General features: G+C 35.5%; 2 protein-coding genes across 4 annotated transcripts in view; one reads left to right on the top strand and one right to left on the bottom strand.

Annotated features, from left to right (window-relative positions):
- Nucleotides 1-3199, top strand: part of MSANTD3 (Myb/SANT DNA binding domain containing 3) — a 36561-nt gene extending 33362 nt beyond the window's left edge. For both annotated transcript variants that reach the window (XM_014052420.2, XM_087713178.1), the window contains exons 2-3: nucleotides 612-1061; nucleotides 2626-3199. In XM_014052420.2, the coding sequence (XP_013907895.2) occupies nucleotides 644-1061; nucleotides 2626-3035 (828 nt within the window). In that variant the 5' untranslated portion in view covers nucleotides 612-643 and the 3' untranslated portion in view covers nucleotides 3036-3199. The remainder of the gene's footprint in view (nucleotides 1-611; nucleotides 1062-2625) is intronic.
- PDCD6 (programmed cell death 6) overlaps nucleotides 1-14600 on the bottom strand; it is a 60328-nt gene that overhangs the window by 7118 nt on the left and 38610 nt on the right. The gene's annotated exons all lie outside the window — the stretch shown is intronic.

Below are 14600 nucleotides of genomic sequence, written 5' to 3'. Positions count from 1 at the left end.
TTTAAAATATATTCTAAGAATTCGCTCAAATGATGAAATGTAAATATATTATTTCTTTAGAATATTCTACTCTGTAATAGAATTTGTATCTTTTCCAAAGTAAAGTATAAGAGAAATATTGAACCATATGCTACAATTATCTGATAGCTGGTATTTTAATTTTGTTTTTTAGAAAAGCAGTTTAGCCTAAAAGATCTTTTAATACATATTTCTGTCTGTAGTGGTTGTTTACTAGATGCCTTTTGGAAGCTTGTAATTAGGACATGAAGAACAATGACCATCCTTTAGTATTCAGAGCTACGTATATTGCCTCTGAACATGGGCTTGCCATGTTTGTGGGTAACTGGAACTAAGATATTTTATTTTCCATGTATTTTAAAATAACAAAGCAAGTGACTATGACAATATCTTGCAGTGGTAGTAAGTTATAAATCATTTGAAATTACACCAAATTTTCTTTGAACTCACTAGTTAATGATTGTACAAATTGGCTGAGTCATATATATGTGTTTGTATTTCTTGTGGATATGTGAAAATTACATTTTATGATTAAAATGTAGACTTTAAAATGTTCATGTTTCCAAATCTAAAGCTTTCCTATTGAATTTCAGCTTGCTTTGATATCACAGAGAATTGACAGAAAATGCAAAACAGTGAAGTAATAAAGCCTGCCAAATACTTTTCTGAAGTAGAGAAGAGTGTGCTGCTGGCATTAGTTGAGAAATATAAGTATGTACTTGAGTGTAAAAAGAGTGATGCAAGGACTATTGCATTGAAACAACGGACCTGGCAGGCCCTTGCCCATGAATATAATTCCCAACCAAATGTATCACTCCGAGATTTCAAGCAGTTGAAAAAATGTTGGGAGAACATCAAGGCTCGGACAAAGAAAATAATGGTACATGAAAGAAGAGATAAGGTAAAAAGATGCATTAGTCCACTTATAAGTAATCACATCCTAGGAAAAGAGAAGATCACCAACATGATACCAGACCAAGTATATTTTTTACAAACTCCACCAGAAGAAGATTCTGAGTATCAGCCTGAAACTTCCAATCAAGGTACAGTCATAATGTAGTGACCTGCATTAATCTTTTTTTTCTATTTCAAAAATAGATAGGATATTTGCACTGCATTTATCCACTGATATCTGTATAATGACATCAGTTTCAAAGTGTAAGCAAATCACATGTACAATTCACTGTATAATTAGTGAGAGATAATTCACTGCTCATAGCTGCAATAACAGCAAGATGAGTCCTGAACTGTGTCTTAGCTATTGCATCATCACCATGTTTTTATCTCAAAGTAGAACAGAGAGAAAATCGTTGACAGTGGAGTCCTTCCGGAACATAGAGTGCAACCTATGCTTTGTTATGGCTGGTATTGTTAGCAGACACGTGGGTGAAACCAGGATTCACTAAGCTTTCTTCACGCTGGGGATTTGGAATTTCTATTTGTATTTTAACTATATCAAACTTTTTAAGGTTTTATACTACATTTCTGGCAAGTCTTTAGGAGCTAGGTAGGATAACCCCTTTAATTTCTTACTATTTTTTTTAAATTTTGGTTTTAAAAATTTAACGCCTTTTGATGTCATATATTTAATTCCCAATTAGTTAGATTTTTAAATTATTAATAATAATCTTCTGTACAAATGGTACTATTTTAAATATGATTATGTACAAATTTGTATAATGTTTTAGCAGTATTTTGTTTTATTAAGAAGTTATAGAAAGCATACTACAATTAAACAATTTGTAATGGTAAAAAAGCCTTCCCCACTCCAAAAAAATTACACTTTTGAAAGTCACAGTGATCACTTAATGTAAATGTATCTTATAAACAATTGAAATACGTTTAATGTTTAATTAACATTAATCTGAAGTGGAGCATTTTGGAATGGGTAGTTTTTCTTTTTCTTTCTTGTCATAAATAGAAAAAGGTACTTACCTATAGTTCTACAAACAAAAAGAGAAGCTAGGACAAATTTCCTATACTTTCCTCTTGCAGTCCATTAAGTTCAAAGTGCCTAGGATGGATAGTATTACAAAACTGACAACTTCTTGAACCAAGACCTAAGTTTAAATTTATTCCTCTTTCAATAAACCAGATGAATTTCAGCCTTATTCCCAAGCTCGGAACTGAGGTAAAGTAGGAAATATTTACACAATGTACCAGAAGTGAAACATTTTCAGAAGTGAAAATTATATGCATATACATATATCAACAACAATCTTTCTTTCCAATTGCCTTTACCATTTTGGGGAAGAGGAGTGCCCACCCTAAAATATGTTTGTAATTTCATATTGTCCTGCTGTAGACAATTTTCCCGAATGTTCATGGAAGATTACAGGAATGTTTTTAGTTATACAGTGTCATTTTATTTTTAACACTGAAATCTTAACCTCCCTATAAAATACTTTTTCTTCATAACAAATCACTAGATGAAATAGTGCAGCTGTTTGTGATTTGCCAAGGGCATTCAGTAAATGTCATGCTGATAACGGGAATCCAGGTATATTTCAAATACTTTCTTTCCACAAGGTGAATTAGATCTTATAATAGGGAGAATTCTTTAAAAAGAACTCATACAGTTTTTAACTGTTTCTTGTATTTTCCCAGAATCTTTCAGTGTTATTAACAAAGAATCATGTGATGAAGAAAAAGGACTTGTACATTTCCAGGTATGTGAAGGTACCTCACAGTCTGAGCCTTCCTGTTCAGCAGTCAGAGTAACTGGAAATAAAAACTTCAGAAATAAAGCTGCTCAAGAAAGTGATTTGAAAAAAATGCATGAAGAGGAACACCATCAGCAAATGTCTATTTTACAACTGCAGCTGATCCAAATGAATGAAGTGCATGTGGCAAAAATTCAACAGATAGAAAGGGAATGTGAAATGGCTGAAGAAGAACACAGAATCAAGATGGAAGTGTTAAACAAAAAAAAAATGTACTGGGAAAGAAAACTGCAGACTGTTACAAAAGAATGGCCTGTAACATCTTTTAACAGGCCATTCCCTAATTCACCCTAGCACATGCGGCAGCTGGTGGTTCATTAGGCTGAAGTAACTTGATCATTGGAAAATAGTTTGAGAATTAGGTTCAATTCCTGTATTTAGAATGACAGTGTAATTGTTGGCTATGAACAAATGTCAATAAACCCTACCTAAAGTAGGGTTTAGGTAGGTTTTCATTTCATAAACTCAATGAAGCGGTGGACGTGATGAACCGGGGTCTTGAGGCCGTTAAGAACTGGATGAGAGCTAACAAACTGGTACTCAACCCAGACAAGACCGAGTGGCTGTTGTGTTTCCCTCCCAACAATTTGGCCAGCGTTCCATCACTCAGGCTGGGGGGTCAAAATTTACACCCCTCAGATAGGGTCCGCAACTTGGGAGTCCTCCTGGACCCACAGCTGACTTTTGACCATCATTTGTCAGCTGTGACCAGGGGGGCATTTGCCCAGGTTCGCCTGGTACGCCAGTTGCGGCCCTACCTGAATCAGGAGGCCCTCACAACAGTCACTCGAGCCCTTGTGATCTCTAGGCTGGAATACTGCAATGTGCTCTACATGGGGCTGCCCTTGAAGAGCATCCGGCGACTTCAGCTAGTCCAGAATGCGGCCGCGCGAGTGTTCGTGGGCGCACCACGGTTCGCCCACATAACACCGATCCTCCGTGAGCTGCGCTGGCTACCTGTTGATCTCCGGGTGCGCTTCAAGGTGCTACTTACCATTCATAAAGCCCTCCATGGTAGTGGATCTGACTATTTGAGAGACCGCCTTCTGCCGATTACCTCCCTTCGTCCCATCAGATCGCATAGAGTAGGCCGCCTCCAAATTCCATCCGCCAGTCAGTGCCGACTGGTGACTACGCGGAGGAGAGCCTTCTCAGTAGCAGCTCCGACGCTTTGGAACGATCTCCCCGTGGAGATTCGTACCCTCACCACCGTCCTGACCTTCCGCACAGCCCTCAAGATCTGGCTATCCCGTCAGGCCTGGGGATAAGACCCTAATCTCGCCCCACCCGAATGCTGAATGAATGTTGTGTTTTATTGTTTTATTTTATTATATTTCACATTTTCTTTTTGTGTTTTGTCTTGCACTCCCTTCCTACAAATTGTAAGCCGCCCTGAGTCCCCTCAGGGAAAAGGGCGGCCTATAAATGTCAAATAAATGATAAAACAACAAAGAAATCTCCACATTTTTGGAGGCAAAATGTTGATGTAACTTTTTAATGGAATTTCCAAGTATGCCCAATAAACTCACTCTTTTCCATGGTAGCCAGCTCAATCCTATTGGGCATTTTATGTTATTTTATTTTTGTAGCTGAATTTTTCAATTAATTATTTGATGAATGTATCTTAAGGTACAGTTGCTAAGACTTGAAGAGTGACTCAGTTGAATTATCAAGTAAGGTGAAAAGGGTGATAATATAGCAATTGCTATACAAAAAAAGGAATTCAGATTTCCAACAACTGTCTGATTGAAAGTCTGTCTATTCAGTCATAGTTATAATTGTGGAATACTAGAAATGTGTGTTCCCCGCTTTCTGTCTTCAGTTCAGTTGCCTTTGATTTGCACTGCATGGCACAATCAGCCCACTAGCTGGTAAAACTCACAATGGCATCTGGCCTGCAGTAAAAAGAAACAGCCCACTTCTATTTGCAGCCTCGTCCTATGAATGTTTTATCCAAAGTAAATGCATATAGAGTTTGCAATTTATTAATTTTATGCAAGTACTGCTTGTAAATGTTTGTGGCTTCCTCCTACTATGTACACACACATTACTGGATACATGTTTAGAGGCACACAATGTTTGAAGCAACCCTTGTAGAGCTTTTACCTTTGAACCAATTAAAGAGAGTTTAAGGAAACAAATATAATATGAAATAGAAAGAAAACTATTCTATCTTTAAAATAGCTAGTAGCCTGGAATGTCCACAATTCATATGTAGCATTATTATTTCAGACTAATCAGCAGAGATGATAGGGACTAGACTTTTTTCAGAGTAGGAATTATGTTGTGTTCATTGGGTTTCCAACAATTCTGATGTGTTTTCCTTTTGGAGATTTCTAGAAACATTTTTTTCACTCCATCCCTTTTTGCTGGTCACTGACTTGAAGCTTATTAAGAACATTACCAAATCTTTTAAATATCTGAATAAATAGGCAAAATGTAATTATTCATAGAAAGCTACCAGTAAAACAAAAGGGAGGCATAGCTCGTTACTGAAGGAACAACCTCATAGCTATACAACCACCCTAACATATTTTTTTTAATTACTTATAGGTTCTCCTTTTGGGTAGTTCTAAATTAACAAAAGGACACTGTTTTCCTACCCAGGTTTACAGGAGAGGTGGTAATGAATGTTGTAAACAATCTGAATCCAGAATTTAAACATTTGCTTGTTGACTAGCTTGTGTGTTGAATTTAATTAAAGCAGTGGAGTCTCATCCTTTGTAGAACAAAATGGGTAAAACCAAAACAATTTATTTTTTGTATTTTTTGGTTTTGGCTTAGACTAAGAGGCAAAAACTGTTGGAGTTTTTAAAACAACTAACTTCATTTTAATATAAATCTATTATTAAAAAAAATCAGTGAAAACTATAGTTCAAATTTTGCACTAAGTAAATTAAATTTTGTTACTGGTATGAATATACTATATATTTCCATAGCATACATTTTATTTTTTTCTAATCGTTGGACATTATTCAACTGATAGCAGAAAATTCTCGATAAGAGATTTCACTGCATTTAACACGTCACATACATTGAAGTTATATTTACAGCTTCAGTGACTATTGTATTATGTTTTAGATATCATATTTGTTACTTTTCTTGGAGTATACAACATACTAAGACCTGATTATTTTTTCTCTGGTATTATAAAGAAATTAATTTTTATATATTCTAAGTTTACATTTACCTAGAAAAAAAGCAAACTAAAAGTTAATGAAATCATAATTTTACACAACAAATTAGTGTCATTTAATTATTTATGTATTTCCAAATAATTGTGTGATTTTTCCAGTCAGCTTAGTTGCATTTTTCAATGGCTAACTTGAATAAAACATTAATCATGTCTTTGAATTTTAGTTTGTTCCAAACTTGTGTTTGTTTATTTTTAATAGTTGAATATTGGGAAAAAGTCTTTTCCAAGCTATCTATATACTGTTCTTATTGAATGGGATTATGATCAGGTTTTTTTATTTACTATTTTTAAATAAACCAAACTAAATAAAAATAAGGGAATTATTTTTTAAAACCAAATAAATGGGGAAAAACCCAAAGAATCATCTATATTAAGACATGGCTGAAAATGAAAGAGAAAGTAAGGCATGCAATTATTTAATTCTATCATATCTGGAACTAATATTATAAAGACAAAATCCAAAGAGATTCCATTAAGCACACTCAGGGGGATGAGCAAATTGGGATTTTTCAAAGGTTATGTCAACCACTGTTTAATACAAAAAATGAAATGTAATTTTTAATTTTGAGTGAGTATTGTTGAAGTTAACATTTTTTGTGATTCCATTGGAAATATGCTAAATATCTTAGCATGATGGCTAAATATCTTGCTCAATTTGTTCTATCCAATTTCATTCATGAAGGTAAAGTTGTATGGATATTTGTTTAATAACTGTATGTTTAACAGTTTTTAAACTTCTAAGAGATCTCTTTGCACTACTGATATTTAATCTGTTTAGATGTTCTGATTCATAGTTTCAGTTCAAGCCATTATAGATGAATTGCATCTCAAACTGCACAAGTTGTGAACCACCAAGCTGAATTCAGTGACTAGCACTCTTGCAGTATGTTTGGCTTAATGGGTCACCAGTTGTTCAGATCTTTGTTCATTTTATATTCAATTTCTAGTGAATGTTCCATAATAGTATTATTCTCATTATTCTATGTCTTGATTTCTGTCACAAACTATCAAAGTTTATAAATGTCAAATATTAGCATGGGCAAAGAGAACCTTGAAGTAGCAATATCATGAAGATAAGACATAAATAACAATTTGTTGAGTATCTGTTTCTGCTACCATATACTCCAAGTTCTAGTTGTGTAAGTTTATGGCCGGTGGCGCATACCATGCTAGTTTAAAATGTGGTTTGTTCAGTTTGGCGTAGCCAGTGTTTTATACATCAGAATTTATGGTTTAGCATTCTGTATGATATAACATTTAACCAAGACGTTTGTGTAGCTTCAATATTGGTTCAAATAGGACAGCTCCATCATTTATTTCCTGGGTACTGAAAAAAACTAACTGGCTTGGATCAAATCCTTCTAAATTTAGTAATTTTGTTCCAAATTTGATAATGAGTTGACACTACCAATCAATCTGTCTACTTCATTCAAATAATTCTCACTTGCATTGGATCTATCCATTGAACAAATGCATATTACAGAGCCTTTTTTGAAATATCTTCAAATTGTAAGAAACCATCTCAAATATCCTCATACGTACCGGTACCTCTTCAAATTAGTACCAAAGCTGTTTCTGCTTTTTACAGAATTATTTTGAAACTTATATAATTGCAAATATGGAAAATTGCTATTATGTCCAAATATTAATTGTTGCCCTATTTGGTCTCTAGAACCAGAACCTTATGCTTTATATATAAATATTTAAAGAATAAGAGGAACCTTGTTATGTATCTTGGTTTCATGATAACATTTTTTTTGATGAAGGATTTGTTCAGTAATATTTATTTTTTCATCAAAAGACTCCAAAAAAATCCATAATGAAAATTAATAGTAGGTGTACATTTTAGTGCCTTGTCTATTGTATAATGTGTAATCAAATGATGGATTTCTTATTAAAAATGTATCTAAATATTGCTGTAGAAAAATTCCATATGCCTATAGTTGCTCCCAATAAATCATGATGTATTAATTAATCTTGAATTTTTATTTCAGTGTAAAATCGTAGGTTGTTTGGTATTCACTGTAAACAGTAATAGTTCTAAGAACATCGAGAAAAGAAAAGAGGATGGCATGCTGATTACAATTAAGCAAAATATGAGAAAATAATTTAAATAAGGCATCAGCATATACACCATGTTCTGTAAATGCTAACTAATATAAAATAGTGACTTTAGAACAATAGTCACGATAAAAGTTTCAACTATGTAGACAATGAGTCCAAAACATGTTTGCAATACAGTCGCATTCTCCCTAATGAAAACAAAACTATCTCTAATGTTTGTATACACAATAAACTACAATTAATTGAATCACTACTTGCCTGAAGTTCACAACACATAGAAACAAAATTTAACTACATAGTTAAGATACAGATGCTGAATCAGATTTATGGTGCCTACATATGAGAAAGTATCTTGGAATAGTTACTTAACACATACATAGTAGCAAAGTTACAGATTAAGTAGGTATTGATTAAAAAACTGTACAGGTTGTCCTTGACTTACAGTTCATTTAGTGATTGTTCAAAAGTGACTGTTTTTCATTCTTAATTACCATTGCACTATCCCCAAGGTCATGTTATCAAAATTCAGTGGCTTGGCAACTGATATTTTTATGAAGGTTGCAGTGTCCCAAAATCATGGGATCACCTTTTGTGATCTTCTGACAAGCAAAGTCTATGGGGAAACTAATATTCAGTTGACAATCATGTTACTAAACAACTGCAGTGATTTGTTAAACAACTATTCAAGAAAGGTTAATGAGGCAAAATTTAACAGCTCAAATATTGTATTTCAATCATTCATACACACACACACACATACACAAACACACAACTTGAGAAGCCAATTTGGTATATATATTATGTTTATATTATACAATATATAGATGAATATAGATATATTCTAGTATATAATAGAATATATATAATAGAATATGGTAGAGAAAACTTCTATGTAGGATCATGGGTTGCTGAGGAGGTGGGAATGAAGGAACACAGACACTTTTTTAAATGGATTTTATATTTTTATGACTAGAATTCTGAATTGGAAAAGTAATGCTTTTTTACATAAAGCTCACAAGAGGCTCTGTTGTCCTTGTAGATATATCTATGACTTTGCCTCCTCAACAGGAAGTTGTTGAGTCAAATATATAAAGTAAAATAGGTGATCCAGGTGCTGGTTTTATGGTAACCTAAAATAATACACCCACTTGTTTTAAATCACCAGAAACTGTATTCTCAATTTTCTGCTCATGTTGATTCAAAATCAGTGTACAGTATATGTTCCTGACATTTATTACACCAAATAGTATTTAAGGGAATCACCATGCATTTTAACTGTCTCTGTTGAATGGCCTCTTGTCCCATTCATCTCAGCTATATAGGATTAATATTCAGGAAACTTTTTTATAAAAAAAAAATTATGGGAAGTGTCCTCATTGTTTATTTATTCTTGGGTAAATTTTTTGGGTAAAACCTCTGGTTCTCCTGTCCTTACCCTTTCCCAATATTTGGAAAAGAGTATATTTCTTTCTTCTCATACAAATCAAAAACAGTTTATCACATTGGCCTAATTCTCTCCCGCAAGAGTTTGTCTTTTTTGCTTCTAAATAAAATATACAATTGCATTCTTATTCTTCCCCAAAATGGTAACTGTTCATCTTTAATACCACATTATAGCAATATCAATAGCATTTACACTTACTGTATTTTTCAAAGTATAAGATGCTCCAATGTATAAGATGCACCTAGCTTTTGAGGTGGACAACAAGAAAAAAAAATCTACCTCTGCCTCTGCTTCCCAGCAATTTGTTTCATTGCAGCAGACAGCCTGTTTCAGTTTCAGCATAGCCTGATTAGCACAAGGAAAAAAAATATGCCTTTGCTTCCTTGCAGCAAACAGCCCATTTCAGCTTCAGCACAGCACAGCCTGATTAACACAAGTAGCTGATTGTTGATTGGATTGGCCTCCTGATGACCAGCTGTTTCAAGCTGCAGGGCTTGCCATAGCCTATTGCCGCCTTCGAGTGCCCCATTTTTTTGCCCCTGTATCATGTTTTTAGCTTCTGTGCGCCCTGTTTTTGGCCTCCGCCATTCCAGGAGGCTGGGATCAGAATGGGCAAAAAATGGAGTGTGTGGATGCTGAAAATGGGGTGCGCAGAGGGGGCAATAGGCAATGGCAATCCCTGAAGCCTGAAACAGCTAATGAGATTGATCCAACGAACAATCAACTGCTTGTGCTAATCAGGCTGTGCTGAAGCTGAAACTGAAACAGGCTATTTGCTGTATGCTGCAAGGAGGCGCATTGCTGGAAGGCAGAGGACAAAGGGTGTGGGCCAATGAGTGGGCATTTGGTGTATAAGATCCAACCAAATTTTCACCCTCTTTTAAGGGTGGAAGTGCATTTTATACTCCAAAAAATACAGTATATACCACTTTAAATTCTTTACAGTCCTCTCTAAGTGGTTTACAGAGTTAACAATTTAGGTCCTCATTTTACTGATCTTGGAAGAATGGAAGACTGAGACAACCCTGAGCCTGGTGAGATTTGAACTGCCAAATTGCAGTCAGCTGGCAGGCAACAGAAGTAACCTGCAACAACCACTGCACCACCATGACTCATATATAAGGGAAACAACTCAAATGGAACAAAATTAATTTTAAAAGTACAGATAATCCTCAGGTTACAAGCATTCCCATAGCAAACATTCAAAGTTACACAATAAGCGCTCCCTAGCATTTGTGAACAAGTCCTGAAACTACGAATCTTGCAGTACCACAGTAGTTTGCCCTTATGAATAATCACAGAGCTCTGCAACATTTGTCCTGAATGTTGCTGCCAAAATTGAATTTTGAGGGGTGCATTCGCTCTGCCGATGCTCCATTTGGACCTCCAGAGGCTGGCCTATTGCAGGCCAAAATGGAGTGGATCCACCCATCAAAAGCTTCATGTTGGCATGCAATGGGCCAGGGGAGGCCCACAGAGGCTTGAACAGAGAGTTGGATGGGTGGATTCGCCACTCAGACTCTCCATTTGGCTTGCAACAGAGCCAGCGGAGGCCGGAATGTAGTAGTGGAGGGATGGATTCGCCCCTCAGAAACTGCATTTCAGCTGACAATGTGCCAGGTGAGACCTGCAGAGGCTCGAACGAAACTGCAGAAGGGCGGAAGTGGCTGAGAGGCTGGAGAGGAGACTGCTTGCTAGATCTTCACAAGGTAAGTGACCCAGAGCAGCAGGTGGGTAGAAGCAATTGTGGGGAGCATGAGATATGGTTTTTTTCTTTATTTTGGTCTGCCACTGTGAGTCAAGCTCTCTCACTCTTTTTTCTGTTAGCTCAGCTTTCTCTTCTACTTTTTCTATGTGTTGTTCACTTTTCTCCGTTTGTTAAAAATCCTCTAGTTTTTTTCCCTTCTTCTCTATTTTCTCATCTACTTTCCCTATTCTTTCCTTCATATTCTCATGAAAAGCTTGTATCATGGTCTTCAACTCTGCTTCTCTTGTTGAATCATAGCAACCGGTGTTTTCTGGCCTGCAGGGCTGGAAATTGTAGATGATGATGCTGAGGATGTTACTGATGTTGTTTTCCTCTTGTTGTAGGGTCTTAATATTTGTAATCCACCAAGTGTTAAATAATAATAATTCGATTGTAATCCAAGGGAGGAAAAATTTATAATCCAAATTCGAATCTTATCCATTTATATGTCCTTCTTAAAGGTTCTTCTTTTTTTCAGATTCTTCAAACCCTAATCCAAATTATCACAGGAAAAGAAACCAGTGAAATAATAATTTTTAATCCGAATCGGCCCACGAACACTAGATGTTTGTATCCAAAGAGAGAGTTCACAGAGCAGCAGCAAAAAAAAGAGCTTAAAAAAAAAGAAAAAAAACTTGTTCAAGGAGGGAAGGAGATTTGTTTTATTCAGTTTCTGTTGCTTTGCCTGATATTTTCCATTCAAGTTCCAAGAGCTGCACTATTAAAAAAAAAAGGATTTCAGTGTTCCACTCTCTTAGTTCTTCAGCCAAAACAACTTCATTATCAATTTAATTCACAAGCCCCAGGAACAGGATTAACCCATTAAGGCAGGAAGACAGAGCAATCACCTTAACAAAGGCACACACAAAATCTTATCAAACCACACAAACTTCCATGTCTATTTCTTCTCAGCATCAGAGACTGCTTCCCAGCTGGGAACGAACCAGGAAAATTTCTTCCAACAGTATAAATGAAGCTAGGCCAGAATACCTTTCAGATGAGTGGACAGAGAAAGATCAGAAAACTCAGAACAAAATTTCGCTTAGCATAGAAGATTATAAACTCATACATGTATGTTAATGTGAAACTGCTAAAGAACTGTGGGAAGGATTATAAAAGATGTATGAAAGAGCTAATCTCAGCAATAAATTGTATTTTATTAGAAAGCTGTATCAAACCAAGCTGATGAAAGGTGAGGATATACAGTCTAGTATAGTAAAAAGAAGAGCAGTGTTCCAATATTTGACTGCTACAAAGAAGAGAGGGTCAACATATTTTGCAAAACATCAGAAGGCAAGACAAGAAGCAATGGATGTAAACTAACCAAGGAGGGAAGCAACTTAGAACCAAGGAGAAACTTCCTGACAGTGAGAATCATCAACCAGTGGAACACCTTGCCTTCAAAAGTTGTGAATGTTCCATCACTGAATGCTTTTAAGAAGAGATTGAACAGTTGTTTGTCTGAAATGGTATGGAGTCTCCTGCTTGAGCATGGGGTTGGACTAGAAGACCTCCAAAGTTCCTCCTAATTCTGATGTTCTATGTTCTAAGTACTATTGCTAATCTGCCTTTTATGGTACTGTTTTAAAAGATTGCACTATTTTTTCTTTTGTGTTAAGACAGATGCATAGAATGAGTTTCGTTCTGCTACCTATCACCTTCTTCCACCTTTTCCCATTAGGAGAGTAATTGTTTCCTTGATTTTTTCTTATTTCTATATGTGAAAAGAAGCTTTTTTTTTTTTTTTTGCATTTTTTCTTACAAGTCTTATTTCAGGCTGAGCCTTAGCTTTCCTGACTTTATCTTTGCAGGCTCAGGCTACATGCTGATATTCTGCCTTACTTCCTACTTCTAATATTTGTCCTTTTTGATTTAGCAGAGAGTTCTTTGTGCTGATTCATTTGGGGATTGTTTTCCCCTTAAGGATTTCATCCATGGGATCCTCTCAAGCACTCTCTAAATTTGTTGAAATCAGGTCTGTTAAAATCCAAGGCTCTAGTTTTACTTTATTCCATTGCTTGAGGTTGAATTATGTTGAATTCCAATATTGCATGGTCACTTTCTCCTAAGGCTTCATCTATAATTTCATTTTTGTTAGTGAGAATAAAGTCCAATATAGCTGACTGTCTAATTCCCTTTCTATAGTTTGGGAGACAAGGTGGTCTGCTAGGTTTGTCAGAAACTTGTTTGATCTTCCACTAATTGCAGTGTTTGTCTCAAATTGATGTAAGGGTAATTAAACTCCCCCATTACTATTATGGTGTGCTTTCTACACAAAGCAACTAATTAGCAAATAGCTCATCTATTTTGTGTTTGTTGAGTAATCTGCAGTATACACCTATGATAATTTCATTCCTTTTTCCTAGTCCCCTGCAAAAATCTATATCAACTAATTAATAACATACTTAGTGATAGGTCCTTTCAGATAATAATGGGGAACAACATAAATAAGGTTAGAAGATTAAACAGTGGCCTCCCACAAGGCTCTGTAATGGCAAATACACTATTCAATTTATGCATATCAGATATGCCAGGAACAAGGGGAAACAAATTTGGATATGGTGATGATTTGGCCAAAACAGTACAAGAAAAACACATAGAACTGGCTGGTAGCTTCCTGACCAAAGATCTTAAAATCTTGGAAAACATTTTCACTGGTTGGAGGCTCACTCCTAGTATCAGCGAAACAGAATTACATGCTTCCACTTTATCAACAAACTAGCACATGAAGCCCTAAAAGTCTACTTAAGTAACAACTTACTCCCTTATGATCCCCCTCCAAAATACCTTCGAGTAACATTGGACAAGACTCTCTCTTACAAGAAACACCTACAATATACATCAGTAAAAATCAATATTAGGAATAACATACTCCATATGGAACTAATTGGAAAACTTCAACTGCCAACCTCAGATCATCAGCACTAGGGTTAGTCTACTCCACAGCAGAATACTGTACCCCTGTATAGTTTAACAGTTGCCATACTAATAAATTAAACACTAGACTCAACAACAGCATGAGTATTATAAATCACTCCTATTGGTTTTAAAACATCTGCTTATTTGCTAGCTTCCTATTCTGAGCCATTTTTTTTAGCACCATCAGCTTTATGGACTACTTATAGAATACAGAAAAATTATGAACTCACTTCTACTGCTGCATATAGACTTTCCTCATTTATCAGTAGGAAGACTCAAATCCAGGAAGCCCCCACTGACACTTGTACAACATCTGTCCAACAACTTTAGCACTGATTTCTAATGGAAAGCCAAATAAGTCGCTGAATGTCCAATTATAGGAAAACATATAAATGACCACCACAAAAAATATGCCAGGCTTTGAACAACAATGTCAGCAATGAACAAATCTAAATGGAATTTGCACCTTACATAGCATCTGCCAGGACT

The sequence above is a fragment of the Thamnophis sirtalis genome, unplaced genomic scaffold, assembly GCF_051295495.1.
Source record: "Thamnophis sirtalis isolate CommonGarterSnake01/CBP01778 unplaced genomic scaffold, rThaSir2_p1.2 scaffold_4, whole genome shotgun sequence".
Taxonomy (NCBI): domain Eukaryota; kingdom Metazoa; phylum Chordata; class Lepidosauria; order Squamata; family Natricidae; genus Thamnophis; species Thamnophis sirtalis.
The sequence above is the reverse complement of the archived record's forward strand: the minus strand, read 5'-3'. Positions and strand labels throughout refer to the sequence as shown.